This window comes from Hermetia illucens, chromosome 1, assembly GCF_905115235.1.
Source record: "Hermetia illucens chromosome 1, iHerIll2.2.curated.20191125, whole genome shotgun sequence".
Taxonomy (NCBI): Eukaryota; Metazoa; Arthropoda; class Insecta; order Diptera; family Stratiomyidae; genus Hermetia; species Hermetia illucens.
This window is the reverse complement of record NC_051849.1, coordinates 32,945,494-32,965,945: the sequence shown is the minus strand read 5'-3', so window position 1 is coordinate 32,965,945 and position 20,452 is coordinate 32,945,494. Positions and strand designations below refer to the sequence as shown.

General features: G+C 41.8%; 1 protein-coding gene across 1 annotated transcript in view; it reads left to right on the top strand.

Annotated features, from left to right (window-relative positions):
* The first annotated feature begins 6,146 nt into the window (after nucleotides 1-6,146).
* The window catches only part of LOC119648642 (lysophospholipid acyltransferase 1), a 65,963-nt gene continuing 51,657 nt past the window's right edge, over nucleotides 6,147-20,452 (top strand). The window contains exon 1 of the mRNA XM_038050417.1: nucleotides 6,147-6,731. Coding sequence (XP_037906345.1) covers nucleotides 6,633-6,731 — 99 coding nt within the window. The 5' untranslated portion in view covers nucleotides 6,147-6,632. The remainder of the gene's footprint in view (nucleotides 6,732-20,452) is intronic.

The window sequence follows — 20,452 nt, the reverse complement described above, 5'->3', positions numbered from 1 at the left end:
AATGGGTTCCTTTGACCACCAATTTTGCCCTAGGGAACAAAAGAAGTCACAGGGTGACATCGGGCGAATAAGGCGGCTGTCGCAACAGGGGGATCCCTTTAGAGGCTAAATACTAGGACACGCTGAGGGCGGTGTGGCATGGCGCGTTGTCGTGATGAAGGATACAGTTACGAATGATGTCTGGGCGCACCCTGTTGACTCGTTTTCGCAATCTTTCGAGTACTTGGCGATAGTAGACTTGATTGACGATTTGCCCCGGTGGAACAGTCTTTGTGGACGATTCCGCGGCTACCGTTTTCACCTTCGACTTGCTCATGCGAGCTTTTTTTGGGCGGGGAGCATACGGAGAAAACCATTGTGAGCTTTGTCGTTTGGTTTCCGGGATCCGTAATAACTCGATCAAGCAGCGTGGGAACGTTTTCCACTTGTTCCAAATAGTCTTCTGCGACGGTCATTCGATGCTGCTTTTGCTCCTCAGAAAGATTCTTTGGAACCACCTTCCTGCACAACTTTTCATCCCGAAATCGTCTGTTAAAATTTGTCTGACTGTTTCACGATTCATACCCAATTTCGAGGCCAACATTCAAACTGCTAAACGCCGATCTTCACGGATTATGGCGCACTTTCGCGTCACTCCGCACCTCGACTGGTCTCCCACTTCGCGCCTCGTCTTCCACGCTTTCACGCCCCTCCTTAAACTATTTATGCCATCCAACCACCTGAGCACGACTAAAAGCACTATCATCATGCACTTTTACAATTTTAGCGTACGTTTCCGAAGCTGTTTCGCCCAATCTGACACAAAATTTTATCGCGACGCGTTGCTCTAGATTTCATTTCTCCATTTTCTCAACGAGCACCACCAACACACGTCTACTCAACACGACACAGCAGGCGAACTAAACAAGCTAGAGCAATGGTGAATGTATCAATGGGGAGGAGAAAGATGCCGGGGAAGGGAATTTGAAAGTTGCAGGTTTACCACAAGCGCGGCAATAAAATCAGTCTAATTACTTAATTGTCTAACCTCGTATATACAGTCTGTCTACTTCAAACATCGCAAAGAGCGTTAAAAGATGCATCAAAGTGGTAAAGCCTATGTTAGCAGACCTCGGAAACTACGGCAAAATCAAGTAGACCACGTTGGTTCAAAGATAGATAGGCGTGCTTTATTATTGGGAAGCGCCGAGTTGTTCTTCACTTATAGTTCACTCGACCAATCGTCGCTAAAGTTGATGTGGACGCCGGTATGGGAACGCTTTGTTGCATAATAAAAGAGTCTGGAGCGATAAAAAGAAAAAAAAATTATCAGTTTGACCACTTTGCTCTGTCAAAGGTCTGATCTGGATGTACTCGGCCTTTTGGTCGTTTCCCATCGACTTCAAGGCTCAGATCAACCATGATCATAATACTAAAGACGCCTTTCGCAATTTTTGCACGACTAGTGCAACCCCATTTCGATCGCAGGTGTCCTCATTTCAGATGTGATCATGGCGTGTTAGGCCACTGGCCTAGCGCAACATCTTCAACATTACCGAGAGACGCCGCTTATATCTTTTATGGTCGGCCAACACTCTGAACTATAGAGGACGACAGGGCGGACGACAATGTGATAAATTTTAGATTTGAAACGTTCGTTGATACGTCGATGACAAACAACACTAGTTGTGGAACTTCATCATTGGGATCGGTCATTGGAAAATCTGTTTTATTTAGATTCAGTTTGAGACCTTGTCGGATGGGGCGATCATTTCATTTTTGAACGTTGCTCTAGATCAGCATTGCTAGGATCACTAGGAAAACATCTGTATAAAGCAGTGTGTAGGATAGGGGCGTTGGATATTTCGTGTGGTTATGTTCATAACAAGAACAGAGAGGATTGGTGAGAGGGCGCTTCCATGATGAACGCCGAAGAGACACGAAGCGATTTGGATATCTCTATCACACTTCGAACTTTACTTCTCGAATCGTGATAGAGGAATTTAACTCAGTGCACGAGTTTTTTTGGTATTAGGTCTTGTCACAGATCAATTTGTGTGGCGAGCGGTCAAACGCGTCCTGAAGAGGGCAATACTTTTCACGGTATTGCGTGACCGCACAGCCTTTATTGCGTTGGTAGTGTCGCAATTCTTAAAAAACGCGGCTTGTTTTATAGTTATTTGAACGATGTCGCGAATACGGTTGTCAAGGATGGGTTCAAAAATCCTCATGCTGTCCAATAGCAACCTTATCGGAAGGTAATTTGAACACTCTGCTGGACTACCTTTCTTTTTCCATATTGGATATGGATATTTTCTTGTTCGTCAAATGGTGTTCTACGTTCTTGCATAACCCGATTGAAAACCTCACTGAGCCACAGTGTTGGTCCCAGCTCTTCGCTTCTTAGAGTTCAGACGCGATGTTGTCAGGTTCTGTTGCTTTTCCCAATTTCATTCACTTTATTGTATAGGTACTTAAAAATTACCATAACCAAAAGCTTTTTTCGACTTCTTATGTCTTTTTGCTTATTGTTTTATTACAGAGCAGCGGAAGCAACAAAAAGATATGCAAAGTTGATGGTCAGAATGTGGTTTCGAGTCATATTGCGCGAAACTGTTACAAAAAGTTCAGCGACGGCGACCTTCGATTGAGAATTTTGAAGCAATCCGTGAAGATATTGCAACAAATCTCTCAACCAGCGAAACTGTTTCAAAAAGACCTTCGATTGAGAATTTTGAAGCAATCCGTCAAGATATTGCAACAAATCTCTCAACCAGCGCTCATAAATTGTCCGATACACTCGACATTCCACAAACTTCAATCGTGTGACATCCTCGCGCTCTAGGAAAAGTCAATAGGGGTTGCCGAGAAGTTCCTCATGAATTGAGTGAAATCCAAGCTCAACGATGTGTGGACATCTGGCGAAAATTTGTACAAAATCCACCTGACGATCGTTTTATCCGCGGAATCGTTACTTGTGACGAAAAGTGGGACTATTTCAATAATCGACACAAACAAAATCAATCGTTAGACACCGGGCAAATAGCGGACCCGGTAGCAGAATGCGATCAATTTTCAAGGAAGACACTTCTGTGTGTTTGATGTAATTTCAAAGGTGTAATTCACTTCGAGCTGGTTTCAAATAGTCGAACCATCGGCACAGACCTCTACTGTGCCCAACTTGTATTAAATGTATGATGCGCTCGGCAGAAAATACCCGGCTTTGATCAATCCTGCGGCAAAACAACGCAAAACTACATAGCACCACACAAACCCAATAAAAAATCTCGGCGCCATTAAACTTTTTCCGCATCCAGCCTATAGTTCGGAACTTGCGGAACAATCTGGATGACGTCGAAAACGAATGCCGGGAGTTTTTCGCCTCTAAAAAGAACGGGGAATAGGATTGAACAACTTCCTGATAGATGGATTCGAGCCGTGGATTCAAATGGCCTCTTTTTTCCTTAATTTAATTCTTTTTCGTTTGTTGTAAAATTTTGTTTAAATTTTTAATAAAAAATCAGATGGAACTTTTGGTTCACCCCAATATTAATTAATTTATTATTCTAGTTTCTAATATTTATTCAACTGCCCCGGCCAGTAGTTGGGTGGACTTAAAAAGGATCGTAACCCTCGCATTTACCTCAGTATCACGGATCATTTTCTCCAGGGCCAGGTTAAAGAGGACGCATGATAAGGCATTCCCTTGTCGTAGACCGTTGTTGATGTCGAATGGTCTTGAGAGTGATCCTGCTGCTTTTATCTGGCCTCGCACATTGGTCATGATCAGCCTAGTCAGTCTTATCAATTTCGTCGAGATACCGAATTCTCTCATGGCCGTGTGCAGTTTTACTCTGGCTTTGCTATAATATTATAGATGGTACTCAGCAATGTGATACCCTCTATAATTGCTGCGCTGCGTGATAACCCCCTTTCTATATATGGGACAGATAATGCGTCGTTGCCAGTCGTCAGGCATTGATTTGCTGTCCCACATCTTGAGCATAAGTTGATGAACCACTTGGTGTAATTGGTCGCCTCCATATTTAACCAGTTCGGCTTAATTTCATCGGCTCCTTGCGACTTTTTAAGCCGATGAATTGCATGGACTGTTTCTTCTATACTTGGTGGTGGCAGTATTTGTCCATCGTCTTCAGTTGGCGGGACCTCCAACTCGCCGATGTTCTAGTTGTTCAGTAGCTCATCAAAGTATCCATCGCTCTAATATGCCCATTCTGTCGGAGATTAGATTTCCCTCTTTGTCTCGGCAGGATGAACATCGAGGTGTATAAGGCTTCATCCTGCTGACTTGTTGGTAAAACTTGCACGCCTGGTGCGGTTGTTCCCTGTACTTTTCTTTTCCTTTTCCCGTCTGTGAAGTCGCTTCTCCGCTCGACGGAGTTCGTGATATGTCTCTGCGCGTGCCCGCGTTCTTTGAGAATGCAACATTACTCGGTATGCGGCATTCTTCCGTTCCGTTACTAGCTTACATTCATCGTCAAACCAGCCATTCCCACTGTTCTTGCGGCTGGGGCCAAGTATCTTTGTGGCCGTATTAATGATAACGTTCTTCAGATGGTTTTGAAGATCATTTCTTGATACTTCATTTCCAGGATCTCTGTTGACTGCGGTTTTTGCGGCATCCATTTCGCCCTTATAGGCGTTGCGAAGGGCTTTGTTGTGAATGGCTTCAATATTCACTCTCACCTGATTACCAGAGGGGATTCTGGGTGGTGTTGTTATTCGAGCTCGGAGCACCATGCCAGCGAGATAGTGATCCGAGTCTATATTGGCCCCTTATATGCTCTGACATTTATGAAGGTTGAGAGGTAGTGGCGTTCGATGAGCACGTGGCCAATTTGGTCGAAAGTGGTCCTGTCTGGAAAGGCCCACGTATTTTTATGGACCGCGCAAACTAGGTGCTTCCAACAACCATTTCGTATGATACTGCTAACTGAATAATCCGCAGTCCGTTATCATTGGTATCCCTATGGCCTGAATACGAGCTCCGTTCCTACATGACTGTTGAAGTCTCCAAGTATGAGTTTGATATCATACTTGGGGCAGGCTTCGAGGGACCCGTCAACTGCCTTGTAGGAGGTGTCCTTCTCCGATTCTGCAGTCTCTTCTGTAGGGGCGTTAACGTTTATGAGGCTTATATTTCTAAACTTGTCTCGCAAACGCAGAGTGCATAGCTATTCGCTTATATTTTCAAAGCCGATAACAGCAGGTTTCATTTTTTGACTGACTAAGAAACCTACTCCGAGCACATGGTTTACTGGATGGCCACTATAATATATGATGTAGTGACTCTTCTCCAGGAAACCGGTCCCTGTCCATCGTATCTCTTGCAATGCTGTTACATCAGCTTTATATAGGGGCCGATACCCTGCAAGCTGCTGAGCAGCATTCGGTCTGTATAGGGAGCCCATGTTCCATGAGAAAATGGGCAAAGCGTTAATCCGTTGTCGTTGCCGGGTTCGTCGTTTTGAAATCTATCCTGTCCGAGGCTCCTTCCGTGGCTTCGTAACATCGGCTTTCCATGTAGGATTGTCAGCCCTACCCAACCCCCAACCTGGAGGACCAGTTGGTAGAATTTGTCCCACTTTTAGGCGTGGGAGACTTGCCTTCATCCTTTTCCGTCTGCAGCTTTTCGTCAAGAAAGAACTCCTAGCGAAGCCCACGTCGAGGTGGAGATTGGGTTTGGTAGTAGAGCTGTTGGTGTTGGTTCCGCAGGCGTTTCCCAGGTTTTATGCTCCATCGTGGGTATCAATCCACGTTTCACCCTGGGAGTTATACTACCTTTTGACCACCAGATTAGATTATTATCCGTTTAAGAAAGTATGTCTTCTGGGTAGCTGTTAAGATTAATCTCAAACCTCTCCTGTTGCGCATGAAATGCAAATGATTTCTTACTTTACTGAAACAGCTTTTCTATAGTTCGAAGTATTTCCCAAAATTGGACAAGCATTTGTTCCTGATAACTTATAGAATTCCATATCAACAAATAAAAATAAGCTGCACAAAGCACCCTGTACGTTGCTCTTGTAAAAATATTCCCGGAGAGCGCCCACATGTCAAATCTCAAATCAGAGCGGTAGAATTCACAATGATATTCTACGGAAGATCGAAGTAAACGCACATGGCCTGATTGCTGTTGGGCATTGGGAACTAGTCACGAATCGAGTGCTGTTGCGACTGGTTGTTCCGTTCGTGGGTGGGCGGCTGACGTTTTGTCGGGTGCACAAAAAATATTTTAAAGGACGAGGAAACCGAATTTGGATAAGGGATAACGGGGAAAAAGTGAATACAGAGCTCGCAGTCGAAGGACCCTTCGCCGTGGTGGATTCGACACCGTGTGTTTTAGGATTTGGCAAAGAGTCACGGGCAGTTTTTGGATTTAGCCCGCACCCGGGCGGAGAGGCGATCTCACGCGGTAGACGACGGTGCCCCTTGCTGTTGGGAACAGCGGAGAATTAAACGCGGCTCGAGCGATAACGGGAGATACGTGCCGCGATTCAGACGTTTTGATTTGGATCAGAACATTCAGTTTTCGCACTTCCAGTGGTGTGTTGCGTGTTTGTGATTCTGATTGTTAATATCTGTGTTATTAAACGAGCGTGTTGCGAGCGGCTCGGACATCGCAAAGGAAAATGTTTGAGCTTCCAAAAGTCGGCAGCGAGGTCAGCAATTATGATGGCAGCCGGGCGTTCCTGTGGCTTGCCAACATGGTTGGCTTGTCCGTCGATCTCGTAAGTTGATTCTCTGTTAAAGTAGGAGCGTGTAGAGCTCGTCTGGCCCTATTCTGTGCCTTGACCTTTTCCATGACACTTTCGTGCTGGGCATCGTCGCCATATTTCCGAGTTCTTGCTCTCGCACATGTCACTGGCTTTCCCGCATCGCTAATGTTTACAAACTCGTTTCCCCCGACCGCTTGTTAGTAAATTATGACCGAAACTAGCCAATTGTTTTCAAGCAGGAAACTTGTTGGTCGCTCCAACTGCGGGTCCTTCTGGGCTAGCGGCTGTTTCCTTGTTCTTGGCTTATTGTGAAGTCGCTTTGTGTCGCGACGTAAGTAGTGTTGCCAGGGGAAGTAGAATGGGGTCAGGAATGCAACCTGTCCTGTTGTGCTTATGCACCTTTGCAGCATTTGAATGACCCTGAAAACGGTTTTTCACCTTTTGTGAGAGACTGCTCGACTTCTAACTAGGCGAGCTAGTAGCGCAATGACGATCTACCGACCTGTGCCGCTCGAAACGCTGATTAAATTTGCGTTGTCATCGAGAATTGCCAATGAAAATGGATTGACATCACGATCGTACGATTCGACGCGATAAGAACTTGAGCTGGTTTATTTTGCTAAGGCTGTGGTGGCACGTTGTATTCATTTGTTATTCTAGTGGGTGAACTTAAAGTCGGAACGGGTGATCCCTTGATTGTGTTATTGCTAACCTCTAGCACTACGATTGGAGGGGGGTTTAATTTCATGTCACTCCTCCGTGAACGCATGCATTTAATCATTCTCTTTTGCTACCTTTCAATGCTAGACCAACAATTAGATACCTCTCCACATCTGAAGAGCATTTTTCTAGATTTAAGTTAAAAAAAATGATGTCGAACTTGCTTATTTTAAATTTGACTCATCTGTTTACTATGGGGCTCACGAGCTGAGGACGTTTTGTGTATTTGATGCGTATTTATTTGATTTCTATTTGTATCTTGCTTCACTAGAATTGTGATTCAATGTCACAAAGTCAAGGGACGAATTAATCACCGGCATCGTGAATTTGTGATTTTGACTACCAATGGCCGGTTATTTTTGGTCCATTTGAGAACAAAGATGTTGACCATAAAAAATGATGGTTGCATCACGCTTTGCAAACAGAACGAAATTGCGAAGGTTAATATTCAAACCAATAACCACGAAAAAGTTGACTGACGATTTTGTCTAGGGGTTACTCATCAGACGCTCTGCCCTGAGAACAGCGTGACCGACAGGTTGTAATCGCTGCATTTACATAGAATCGCAAATACGATATGAGTGGGAATTATATTGAAGTGAAATTCGTCGTATGTTCAAAACTAAACTATGCCGAACTGAATTTTTGGTTGAGGCCACAGGGAGCCTCGAGTCCGCATCCTCTTGAGGACCACTTCAGAAGCAACTTATTACTTCTCTTATGGTCCGTTAATCCTCATTCATGTCGTGTTTGCGATTATATATAAATGAAAAGATTACCACCTGTCGCCACTTTGGTCACGCTGCTCCCAGCGCAAAGGTGTGGCATCGTCTAATGAGTGACCTCTGTCCTGGACGAAACCATCAGTCCACTTTTTGCTAAACTTCAATGTTTAACCTAATAAAGAGGGGTTCCTGGACTAAACGAGAGGAAGCAAGCCGCTTCCCAAGTGGCCCGGTCCGTCAGCAAGTAGATGTGGATTCATCCATTCTTCATTAATTACGATTTTTTTGAAAAAATTATTATGTTAATTACGAGGGCGGTTCAATAAGTATCCGTGTTAGAAATAAAGACACCATTTTTTCAGATTTTTCAACATAATCTCCTTTTAGAAAGATACACTTCTCCCAAAGTTCCTGTCATTTTTTTAACTCCTCCAAAAATAGGATTTTCCGGCCTTGTCTCGGCGGTAAGTTCCCCGTTTGATCATAGTTTTTTTTCCAGCGAGAGGGGGGGTTGCGGTAGTAATTCATGCAGTTTGGAGGCGACAACTCCCGATAAATGTGCTGGTACGTTATCGTGGCGAAACAGCACTTTCTTTTTCGTTAATGCGAATGTCGAAGCAATTCAATAATTCACTGTAGTATTGTCCAAAGATCGTTCTTCCTTTTTCTAAAAATCCATGAGGATGACGCCGTTCGCATCTCAAAAAATCGTCGGCATAACCTTTCCTTTCGGACCGTCTTCGCCTTCTTTTGAACAGATGCATCGGGAGAAATCCATTGTTTTGATTGTTGTTTAGTTTTTGGTGTATAATGATGAATCCAGGTTTCATCAACGGTGAGAACTCTTTCGGACCCCGCTTAAATTGCTTCGAAGTTAACAGCCCCATCCGCTTATTGTCCACCGTGAGCAATCGCGGCACTCATGGCGCCGACATTTTTTTTGATCGCCAACTTTTCATGTAAAATAAAATCTACAGCATCTCCTATTTTGCGCATTTTCGTTTGTCGATCAGCGAGAATTATGTCATCAACTTTTGAATGATTTCGTCCTGATCGCTCCTCAGCAAAACAGATGTTCGCCCAAGTTCAAATTCGTTGAACCAATATCTAACTGTGGTCATAGATTGCGAAATGTCCCCATAAACAGCATTCAACTTTGCTTTTATCTCCTCGCATTTTTTCCCATCTAAAAAACAAGAAGCGAATTACCGGAGGATACTGCCCTTTTTTCGTCTTAGCGAAAATCACGAAACAGGTCTTACTCGGATGGTTGCCAAATTCAAACTAACCTATCAATCAGTCTGAAATTTTTTTTGTCGTCGTTTGATAGATGGCGGCACACGATGATAACACCAAGTTCCCTCGTGGACGCCCTCTGTCGTCAAACATGGACATTCATTGAACCGCCCTCGTATTAAAAATTTTGTTTGATTTCTCCGACCGTTCATATCGCAGCTCATTTTACTATATCGGAATAGTAAAAGGGATGCAAATGTTTGTCCCATTCTTTTTGCAGTAGCTCCGCTATCGAATGAAAGAAGGGCGACCTTTCAGTTCAGAAAACGATTGAGAGCAAACATCTAAAAGGACAGAAATAGATGACCACAAGGGCAGGAAATTACTTCCGCGTTACTAGAGCTTCTCTTAACAGATCGGCTTGAAAATGTGAGGACACACGCACTATAAAGATATGATGGGTTAAAGGTGAACAAAGATGAAATCATGAGAACTTGACAGACAAACTGCTTTACAAAAACTACCTTGCTAAAAAGTGGCTGTAATGTCTGATCAAAAAGTACCTAAAATTTCTAAATAAAACAAAAACAAACATCCAAAGGAAAGAGATGGATGACCACAAAGTCAGACATCCGAAGCGACGATTTTTTTGTCAATAGTGTGGTCTGTAGATGTAAAGAAAGGCGCAATATGAAGGTATGATGGGGTTAAAATCAACAAAGATGAATACTCATGTGAAGTTGACAATCAAACGGTTTTTGAAAAATAACCTGTTAAGATTAAGACGAATTAAGGCGGCCATTTGCAATGTCGAAGGCCTGTCAGGCTTATCCCAATCCATTTGTTCAACTCTAGCCATGAAAGGGGTTGATACCCTAATTTGAGATATTTTTCTGTGTGAGTATTCATAAAAAATGTTTACCAGCGATGAAGATGTGCATTAAATTCTCGCACACTGCCTAAACGGCCTGTACGGCTACCGTCGAAGGTCAACTGCGCACTGTTTAGGCGTAACTGACAGGCCGGCCTGGTCGCGAACGATGGCTTCTAAAGATATTCTGCCAAAAAGTGGTTGTAACTAATGTCTAAAAGTAGATTATCAAAAGTGTAGTTGCTGCTATTGTGAGTTTGGCTTGCCTCTCCTTGCTCCAGTAGACTATCTGTGACAGCTCCGGGAAGACCATTTGCAGGACGTCCGGGGTAGCTATACTTTAAAATGACTCCTTGCTTTCCAAATTAATTGCCGCTATTGGCTTTGGCCCCCACTACCTACCATCTGCGTCGTTCGTAGGCTAGTCGAGACTACCAACCCAATGTTTCTCATGTCGTAGTTTAAGGAGCTCACGCAGGAATTCAAATCTCTAGATTCGACTGCGTCAATCCTTGCAACCTTACTGTCCAGATAGATCTATGATAGCAACTTCCTGCTGGTAGCAAAGTTCAGCCTCGGCGGCCAGACTATACACATATACAGTGCGTTCATAGATGATAGAACCATTATATTTCTTCCGAATATTTCTTATAATTACTGGTAGAAACATTCTTTCATTATTTTAAATTGTGCGTTTTTTTAGCTGTTGAACTTATCTTTTTTGAACTTTGAAAAACATTTAAAAATCATTTTGATATTGAATTGGCCTCCTTCCGCTCTTAGTAACTTAGCTGATACGTGTTATCAGACTATAGACAAGACTATTGATCGTTCGACAATCTTATTTCAGGCATTTTTGGTTGCCGTTGCTGTTGTTTTTCAACTCTTGAATGCTGTTGAAATGGCGACAATCTTCGTAGCCGTCATGAACCATGATCTTCCATAGAATCTTCTATTTGGTTTAAATTTAGAAAACATGAATTTCCGTAAGTGGATGTAATGCTACCCGTTGCAACATTAGCACCAAAGATCTGAAGTATAAATTGTCCATGGGCGGGGCATTCACATAAAAAATGCTTCGTGGATTCCTCTACCTCATTACATCTTGTACAACTCCTATTTTAATATATGGTAAGATAGTGAATTATAGTCTATCAGAATGCCTGCAATACTTTTGCAAATCCTCCTGCTTTTCGACGGGATAAACTTTGCGGTATGTATGTTAGGTTCTGACAGGAACAGTTTGTTGTGCTTAGCAGCATTTAGTCTCTATCAGCTATCATGATGGGAACTTTGTTCCCGGTTTATGAAGATAGCCTTAGCCGATGCCACTTATATTCCAATTGCTGTTTGCGGTCCCGGCTTGGGGAGATATCTAAGGCTCTTTTCCTAAGTCTTTTCCAGTTTCCATTTCCCTTTACACCACAGTAACTAGGTACCCAAGGTAGTTCCATCGTATTGAATCTCGAATTCAAACGGTTTCTGCATTCCTAATTAATTTTCGAGGTGATCAAAGGACTACTCAACGCCCTCAGTGCAGCCTGACTATCGCTGCAGATTGCGATGCGCCTGCTCTTTAATTGAAAAACCGTTGTATATTGTCCCGAAGGAAAAGTCGACCTCATTTTTATTCGAAAGGTAGATTTCGGCTCCAGAATCCGGTTGTTTTTGAGCCATCGGTGTAGAAGACCTCCGTGTATCCCGCCACGCATTCCTCTGAGACTTCCCAGTTCTTCCTACGTTTCAGGGTAACTTCACTTTTTATCTAGAGTAACTCCAAGGAGGGTAGTGCGAGCATTATGGGGAGCCTTGATATCAATATTGAGGAACGCGAGTGCATTTCAGAAACCAGTCATAGTTCGTTTTCGATAGTCCTTCCATGTAAGGTTAGTCCCAAGGCGTTGTTGACATTTCGGTAGCAGTGAAGTTTCGAAATTCCCAGGTTGCTAGCCCGCATACAAGATGTTGAGAGGCAATTTGATGGCATCCATGTTCCCAATTTTTCGGCAAATCTCATCGAATGATGATGATTGAGCACTGTTACGTGATCATAGTTCATTTTGTTGGCTAATTCGCTACCTATATGGCGACCACATCTTCACAGATGCTTTGTGACAATCTTCTTTGAATTTTTTCAAAAGTGCTCTGTGACAATCTTCATCGAATTCTGAAGGTTAAGCGGCACGACCCGTGCCGTCGAGGTTAAAGTCGCTATTTTTGAATTCTGCAATGCAACATCTTCGTCTCCATTACCGTCGTGTGAGGCAGACGTCCCGTTTAATGGATTCGTGGCAAAATAGAAAAGTTGTCACCTCGAACTCTTATTGGTAGCCCGTGAGAGTGGTTTCGAAAATGTTCGCTTTGAAATAACATTATCCTTATTGATGATTTTATCCATCATTCCGCGTGACAACTTTCCCCCTCCGTTGCGAAAGTCGACTTGAGTATTACTAATGTAAACAATAGCTTTCTAGAGGGTTGCCAATTAATAAAGTTAAATTTTACCATTTATCTCTAAATTAAGATAAATTTGCTACAAATACAACCATGATTTATTTGATTTGTGAAGAAAAAAAAAACAAACCTGTCGGAATATTCTATATTCTAACATTGAACAAGATTGTTAAGCAATCCATAGGATTCCACTGGTTCATTAACGCTTCGCTTTGAAAATAACATTAGGGGTAGCTTTCGACGTATTAACATCTGAATGTTAATCTTATTGATTTCGCAGCTAATTTATTTCGAATGTTTGTTATCAGTTATTAAAGGGTTTTATCGTTTCATGCTAAGCATCACGCCACTCTGTGAGGGGATTTTATTCCATAATTTTGTTTGCAATAATAAACGTATAAATTATTTTACTTTGCGATTACCTTTGCTTTGATAATTTAGAGTGCTAAATACCTTGCACTAAATTTCTCATCTTTTTTTGAAAAAAGTTTAAAAATACATTCTGAGGTAGCTTCCTTTAGGGGGTCCCAAAATGTGTAATGCAGGGTGAAAGGATTCACGTCAAAAAGCATATAATCTAGGAAAAACTAGTGTTTTGGTATAGACAGTCCAAGATGCATTAGAGGAAGTAGGAATTAATGCCATAAGAGCCAACTCACACCTAGGTAAGATTTTGTCGAGACTGTGCGGTCGCAATAATTCCGAGGAGCATTCCGACTACTACCAAACTATCCACTCTAATATGATGTTGACAATTTTTAATGTCTTCGGGTAGAATAAAATCATACGAAAGGGTCAATTTTGTCTTATTATAATTTTATTAATAATGGTAAGATTTTGCTTTCAATAAGGTGGCTTCTATTATGGTTTATTCTTTTGCGAAATTTTGTAGTCCTGGGATGAATTTAAGGGAAGTTTCCCAGTAAATTAGAAAAACATATGAGTGTTGGGGGAAATATGTATTTTGGGGCTTAGATTCGGCATAGATGCACCATCATAGTTTTTTTTCCGATTTTTCGAATGGGCAGTTTTTGACAATGAGGCTTGTGTTGCCTAAGTTTGAACTTTTTAATCCCTCACTCCCCTATTTTGCAACCGATAATATAAAGCTTGTTTCATAAAGTGCTAATTGCAGCTGTTCATTTCATACCTTACATGGCTATGTTTGTAGAAAAAAAAATTGTATATTCTATGTACATATGCTTGTACGGAGGACATGGTCATATTATTTTTTAAAATTCTATGATTCCAAAGATTTTAATCATATCAAACCGCCGCGCAGCTTCACACTAATTTCATTTTATCGTTTATTATTATTTTGCGTGGAATTTATTTTCATTAGTAACTTAATCTGGAGCTTTGTTCCTTTATCGGCGTAAATTGTGAGTGCATTTCACTGCAATTATATTTATTTGGAAGATACGGCCGTTCTTAAGCTAGGAGCTGAAATTGGCTCATGATATATAATGTTACAAGTCACGTCGAGAAGCGTTTAATAACTCGTTTGCGGTTTACACACAACAATTGTACTTTCTCTACTGCTTCATCTCCATAGCTCCCACGTTTAGATCTGCGAATTAATTTTTGTACAAATATGGTGAAGGTTTGCACTCATCCAGGGTGGTCACCAGGTGCTCCAGTCAAACTCTGTTTTTTTCTCGCCATGTCAGAATTTGAACTTTGAAAAATTATATAATAATAAATAAATGAGCACTTAAAAAAAGTTTTTTCTACGGATATGTCAATAGAGCAATCGAATTTATTATTTTAACACACAAAACAGTAAAGGCTGAAATTTATCCCCGAATGAAGGGGGGAGGTCGCTCTCTTTAGTCCTGATAAAAATCCTCCTAAGAAGTTGTGGCAACTGGGACATAGGAAAGAAATTCGAGCCCGAGGTGAAAGCTATGTTAAAAAAATTGTGGCCAGGGTGAAAACGCCACGCTCGCGGGAAATCCCCTTCTTTCCATATTTCTCTTATCAGGCCTGAATTTCAAGGTGGTTTCTTTTTTAAATTTGAATTTTCAACCATACCTCGTTGGAGAAAGCCTTTAGCCCGGTTAAAAAATTACGACGGCCATTCCGCCATAAAAAGTTATGACATATTAAAGTGGGGCTACTCCAGTTTCAAAATGTTGATTCCCATTCCCACAGACGGAAAGGAGGATATGAAGGAAGAAACAGGAGATCCTCTCTTTCGAGCCAGTCATTCCTGTTATGTTATAGCGCTGTAAATGTTTGATATCATTATGGTAAAGCTTCATTTACTGACCTCACCCTCGGAGAGGGAGGGGATTTAGAGGCTATATAGGAGGAAGGTCTCCCGTTGTTGAATTGTGGGGTCATTTCGTGGTAAAGTTAATGGTGTCCTGAAAGAGGGCTATTTTCGTATTAGTAATAAGCTTATTGGCTGCCCCTCCATACTCTCCTCACTTGCGCGAACGCGGGAGGGTGTTGAGGAGGCCCATCTCTGTAACCTTGAATATCATGATGACTGCTCTGCCAATATAACTACTAACGAGACAAAAATAGCTCTTCATAATCTCGGCAGGAAAAGGATTCAAAATTAAACCATACCTTTACGATATGAAAATAGCTTTAATTCGAAATGCTGTGATGCTGCGATTCCTTAAGGGGATTGGAAAGGGCAGGGCTTCTCTATCTTCTACATCCCCGTTCACTTTCACTCATGGGGTAGGGTTAAAAATTCACCATGATGATCACATCAACTGGGTTGGCGAGGAAGTAGAAGGGGCAGCAACCGTGTCGACTGAGTCAGCACCAAGTGGCCAAGAAGGACCTTCACGTGCTGACACCGGGAAACGCTGTATTCACATTGACTTGCTGACGTGATGCAGTAGGAGAATATTCCAAGACCTTGGGTGGTCAGACCCGAGTCTGCACAGAAGCTCGGCCACGAAGAGAGAGATTATCTGGTATCATGGGAACCGGGATAGTCTACACCTGCAACGCTTTTTAATTTTCTTGTTGGGTATTAAGTTCGACTCCACCAAACATGTCCACGAAATGGAAATTTCAGTTTCAGGAACAGCCAGAATTCAGACGGAGCTAAATTAGGCGAATAGGGCGGCTGCGGTACGATATGTATTGAAATTTAGATGAAAAGTCACGGAAACCAATGCTGTGGGCGAAGGTACATTATCTTTTTTCGGTACCAAAGGAAATGAAACGCATCTGAGGCCTAGTTGGTATTCCAAAATCGATCGAATTGAACTAAATGATACGTTGGTGATGTCAACAAGGACTCTAATTAACAAGTAACGATTTTTGAGCACTAAATCCTTGAACTGGTTTTCATCGGTAGACTTAGGACGACCAAGACGATCACGGGCCTGGTGTTCTCTCTTTGAAAAATTGTGCTAGCCCAAAACACTGGCTCTCGACAAAGTATTATCACCAATTGCCTTTTTCAACACATCCAATGTTTAATATATGTAACTTCCTTTCTTTTCAATGTCAACAAACCATTGTTCTTAGTTTTCTCCGTACTATCCTTTAAGGTAATTTGATCAAGCATATGTGCGATTTGTCAGATGGTTGGTCTCCCAGCTGGAAATATTTTCCTGCCTTCTAGAGTTGACAGTGCGATGGTTGATGAGGTAGAGTGTCAGTTTCTTAATATCGCTGCTCTGGGTTCGAATCCCAGCCGTCATGGGTGTTTGTGTTCGTCTTGTGTTTGTCTCGCTGCTTATCTCTTGAACAGCGTACTGTGTGGATGCTCTGTACTCCACTAAGAAGTGAACAGGAGACACCAAAGTTGCAGATTCCTAGCTGTTCAAATTAAAAAAGAGGTCTAAGTTTTTTTCTAGATAAAACTTTAGAATGTTAAACTGTTGCCAGAAAAATACTATTCTTCGAGCATTTTTTCCGGTTAGTATGCTCTATTTTGAAACGGGCAAAAAAAAGAACAAGAAAATGCAGCTTCGAAAAAAGATTGATTATTCTCATGCGTAGAATGAAATGCAAGGTCAGTTATGAAGAATTGTTTACATGCATGGAAGTGAGAACCTCGTCACAGTAAACATCCTGTGGATTTTCTTTTTTTAAGCTACTGCACTCGTAATTTCGTGCAATTTTCTCAAAACAAAGAAGTCCAACCAAATATCATAAAAAGTCGTTCACCACCCCATTTCCGCAAAATCTTTATTTGCATGGGCAACACGCCAGCTATTCATTTAAATATAAAGGCGTCAGTTTATTTTCTAAATATAAGAAGTATTTTTTTTTTTTTAAATTTATATTTCATCATGCATATTTACAATTTGGGTTATTTCTAGAATTATCATGCTGATTGACAAATCATTTGAAAACTGGAACTGGAAGCTCTCATTACCTAAAGATCTTTTTAGTAAATCACAACAATTGATCAGAATCCATGACACTTCAAGAAAATTTTTCGGTTATTAAATACATCCTGAGAAATTCGAAATCTCATCTCATTTCTATCGAGTATGAAGGCTTGCGCCACTTTAGAATGGCGAAATATAGATGAAAATAACTTTTTGGCCACAGAAATACTATCTGATAAATATTCGTACAAATAATATATGCCTCACTCGCAAAAGCATTTGGAATTGAATGGATTACACAATTGTTTGAAATTTATCGGTTGAGTATCTTTGCTTGTTTTCAGTACGAAATTAGAAGACAGATTTCAATTGGCAGGATTTCAAGTGTTTCACGTTGTATCCATTCATGTGATCTTTCGATTGATATAGCGTGATTTTATGGTTGTGGTCATGTTTTGTCAATTTGGAAAGAGAAAAAAATGCATCTGCTGTTCTTAAATTGGAAGAATACCACATGATTGCATAAATGAGCCTTTTGGAGGGGTATTTAGTGGTTATGCATAAACTGAAGTGAAATATTATTTTGTGAATTCAATTTTGTGATATTAAGGGGTCATCCCGTGTGTAGCATAGCAGATTAAGGATCAGTTAAGAATTTATGGCTATTTTTAGCCATTCTACTTTTTAAATGCTTTTTTCTCGAAACTGCATATTGAAAGTCGGCTGTCACCATAGCTCAAAATCTATCGAATCAAATTCTTTGAAATTTTCACGCCTTATTCAGAATATATTTCTACGGTCCGCAAACTAGGATAATTGCGATTAATTCAGTAGTTTTTTTTTTATTCATTAAAGAAGCCTTAAGAAACACCAAAATTCACAAAAAAAAGTTTAACACGGCACCAAAAATTTAGCTTTTAATATTTTTTAATAATTCTAGTTTGTGGACTGTGGTTAAGTCTGCACGTTAAAATGCCATTGACTTTTTTTTCCTTTAAGATTATCACAGCGCCCTCTAGCGTGGCAGCAGAAAAACACCCTTTTTTGGAGATGGGTGTATAAATTGCTCTGTATTTCAATAATGAACTATGAGATCGGGCTGGAAAAATTACTACGCATGCTCAAGACATTAATAAATATATGGTGAAAAATTCGTATTTGTATCTTTATCCAGTTCTTCACAAAAAATTTCTAAAAAAAAGCGGAAAAAACGGTCTTCACACGAGATGACCCCCTGAACTAAAATTGTACTTGACATGTCATTTTTAAGGTTCGATTTACTGTCTGTCTGTCTGCCTTTTTTCCCCCCGATGGAAGGTGGAAAGCTTCAAAACCTCCCGCAGGCTCCTGCCACACGGTTATGTGGGACTCTTACCCACTAAAACCATCTCCTTCTCCTTCCACTCTCCCCGCGGGACTCCCATTTCGTATTACGTCGCGAGGCTGGATCAGAATTTATTCTGCGCTCATGTTAATATTCGTGTTCCTCTTGCGTTCATTCTTTCGGATGACTTCTTCCTGCCTAAGCTTCTTTCCGATGGCTGCAATCACTTTTTCAACTTCGGCCCATATTCCCTTGGCTTTCATCATAAGTTCCATGATATTTTCGGGTGTAAAGTGCTCCCCGGTTGTAGCTTCTAATGCATTCCTTTGGGCTTCGAATCTGGTGCAGTGAAAAAAGACGTGTTCTGCGTCCTCTGGAATCTTTGGACACTGTGGGCAATATGGCGAATCATCACGCCCAAATCGATACAGATATGCTCGATAGCCTCCGTGTCCGCTCAAGAATTGAGTTAGGTCGAAACCTACTTCGCCGTGAAGTCACTCGATCCATTTCCGGATACCCCATATGATTTTGTGAGTCCAACGGCCTTTTTTCTGATTCGTCCTACGTCTCTTGCCATTCCGTGACAGTTTTAGTTCGTGCGAACTGTCGCCGACGGGCAGGAGATTCTCCGGTAAGATACGTTCGATCGTAAAGTCGTTGTATTTCTTTCCCCAGAATCTTAATCGGGACCATTCCTGCTATCACGCAAGCTGCTTCATTGGAAATTGTTCTGTAAGCGCAACATGTTCGGAGTACAGCTATTCGATACGCAGCTCCAATCTTTCTCTTATTTACTATATTTTCCAGCGCATCTGCCCATACTGGGGCTGCATACAGTAGGATCGAACTGACCACCCTTAAAATAAGGAGTCGACATTGGACCACCTCTATTTGGTAGTATTCTCGCAACCAGCACTCCGATGTTGTATGCCTTGGTTGCTGCACCCTCCACATGCAATCTGAAATTTAACCTCTGGTCAATCATTACACCTAAGTACTTAAGTGCAGGCTTGGAATGAATTGTTTGCGTTCCAACTTTAATCTTCATGGAGTGCACTTTCTCCGCTTGGTAACAAGTAGTACTTCCGTCTTATGCTCTGCGAGCTGTAGACCAGCATTCTCTAACCAGGATTTAATCTCATAGACTGCTTCATTTGCATAGAGCTCGACTTCTTCGAGAAGGCGTGAAACAACCGTCACACCAATATCGTCCGCGAAACCAATGGAGGCCACACCAGTAGGAAGGTCTAGGGTCAGTACCCGGTAAAATATAATTATCCACAAGAGTGGCTCTAGGACAGACCCTTGTGGAACTCCGCATGTCGTTTGGTATGATTTCATTCCTTCATCTGGTTCGCAGCACAGAATCCTATCGATTAGGAAGTCGGCAACGATACGCACCAGGTACTTCGCCACGCCTAAGTTGATTAGGGACTCAAGTATCTTGCTCCACCTAGCGGATTTGAAGGCATTCTTCACATCAAGTGTAATCACTGCACAACATTTGCCCTCGTCAAGTGCGGTCTTAGCTGTGTTAGCTACTAGGACAAGTGCATCCGTTGTAGATCTCCCCTTTCGAAAACCGAACTGATTTTTGGAGAGACCGCCATCCTTTTCGGCAATTCGAATTAATCTGTTATAGATTACTCTTTCGAATAGTTTGCCAGTATTATTTAGGAGGCATATCGGCCTGTAGGACGAAGCTTCACTCAAAGGTTTGTTTGTTGTGGTTTCGAGGGCCTCCTTTTCGCTTACCATGGGAACTTCGGTGGTGTCTGTCTCGACAGTGGGAAGGTTAGCGGTACTACATTCTGTGGGAAAAGATCCATTATTATTTCGTCAAGCAGAGTAGGGCAGGAAATCGGTGGGGAGCGTTTGTCTTTAACTTTTGATATTATGGTTTTATAGGCGCCATCCCAGGGGTTCGTGTCAGCTTCATTACACAGTCGCTTAAACTGTTCGCTTTTACTTTTTATGATGGCCACATGTAATTTCTTCCGAGCGTTTTTATATTCTTCATATAATTGCTCGTATTCAGATCGCTTTCTATTTCACTGACTGCGCCTCCTAGCCTTGAGGCAGGCCTTATG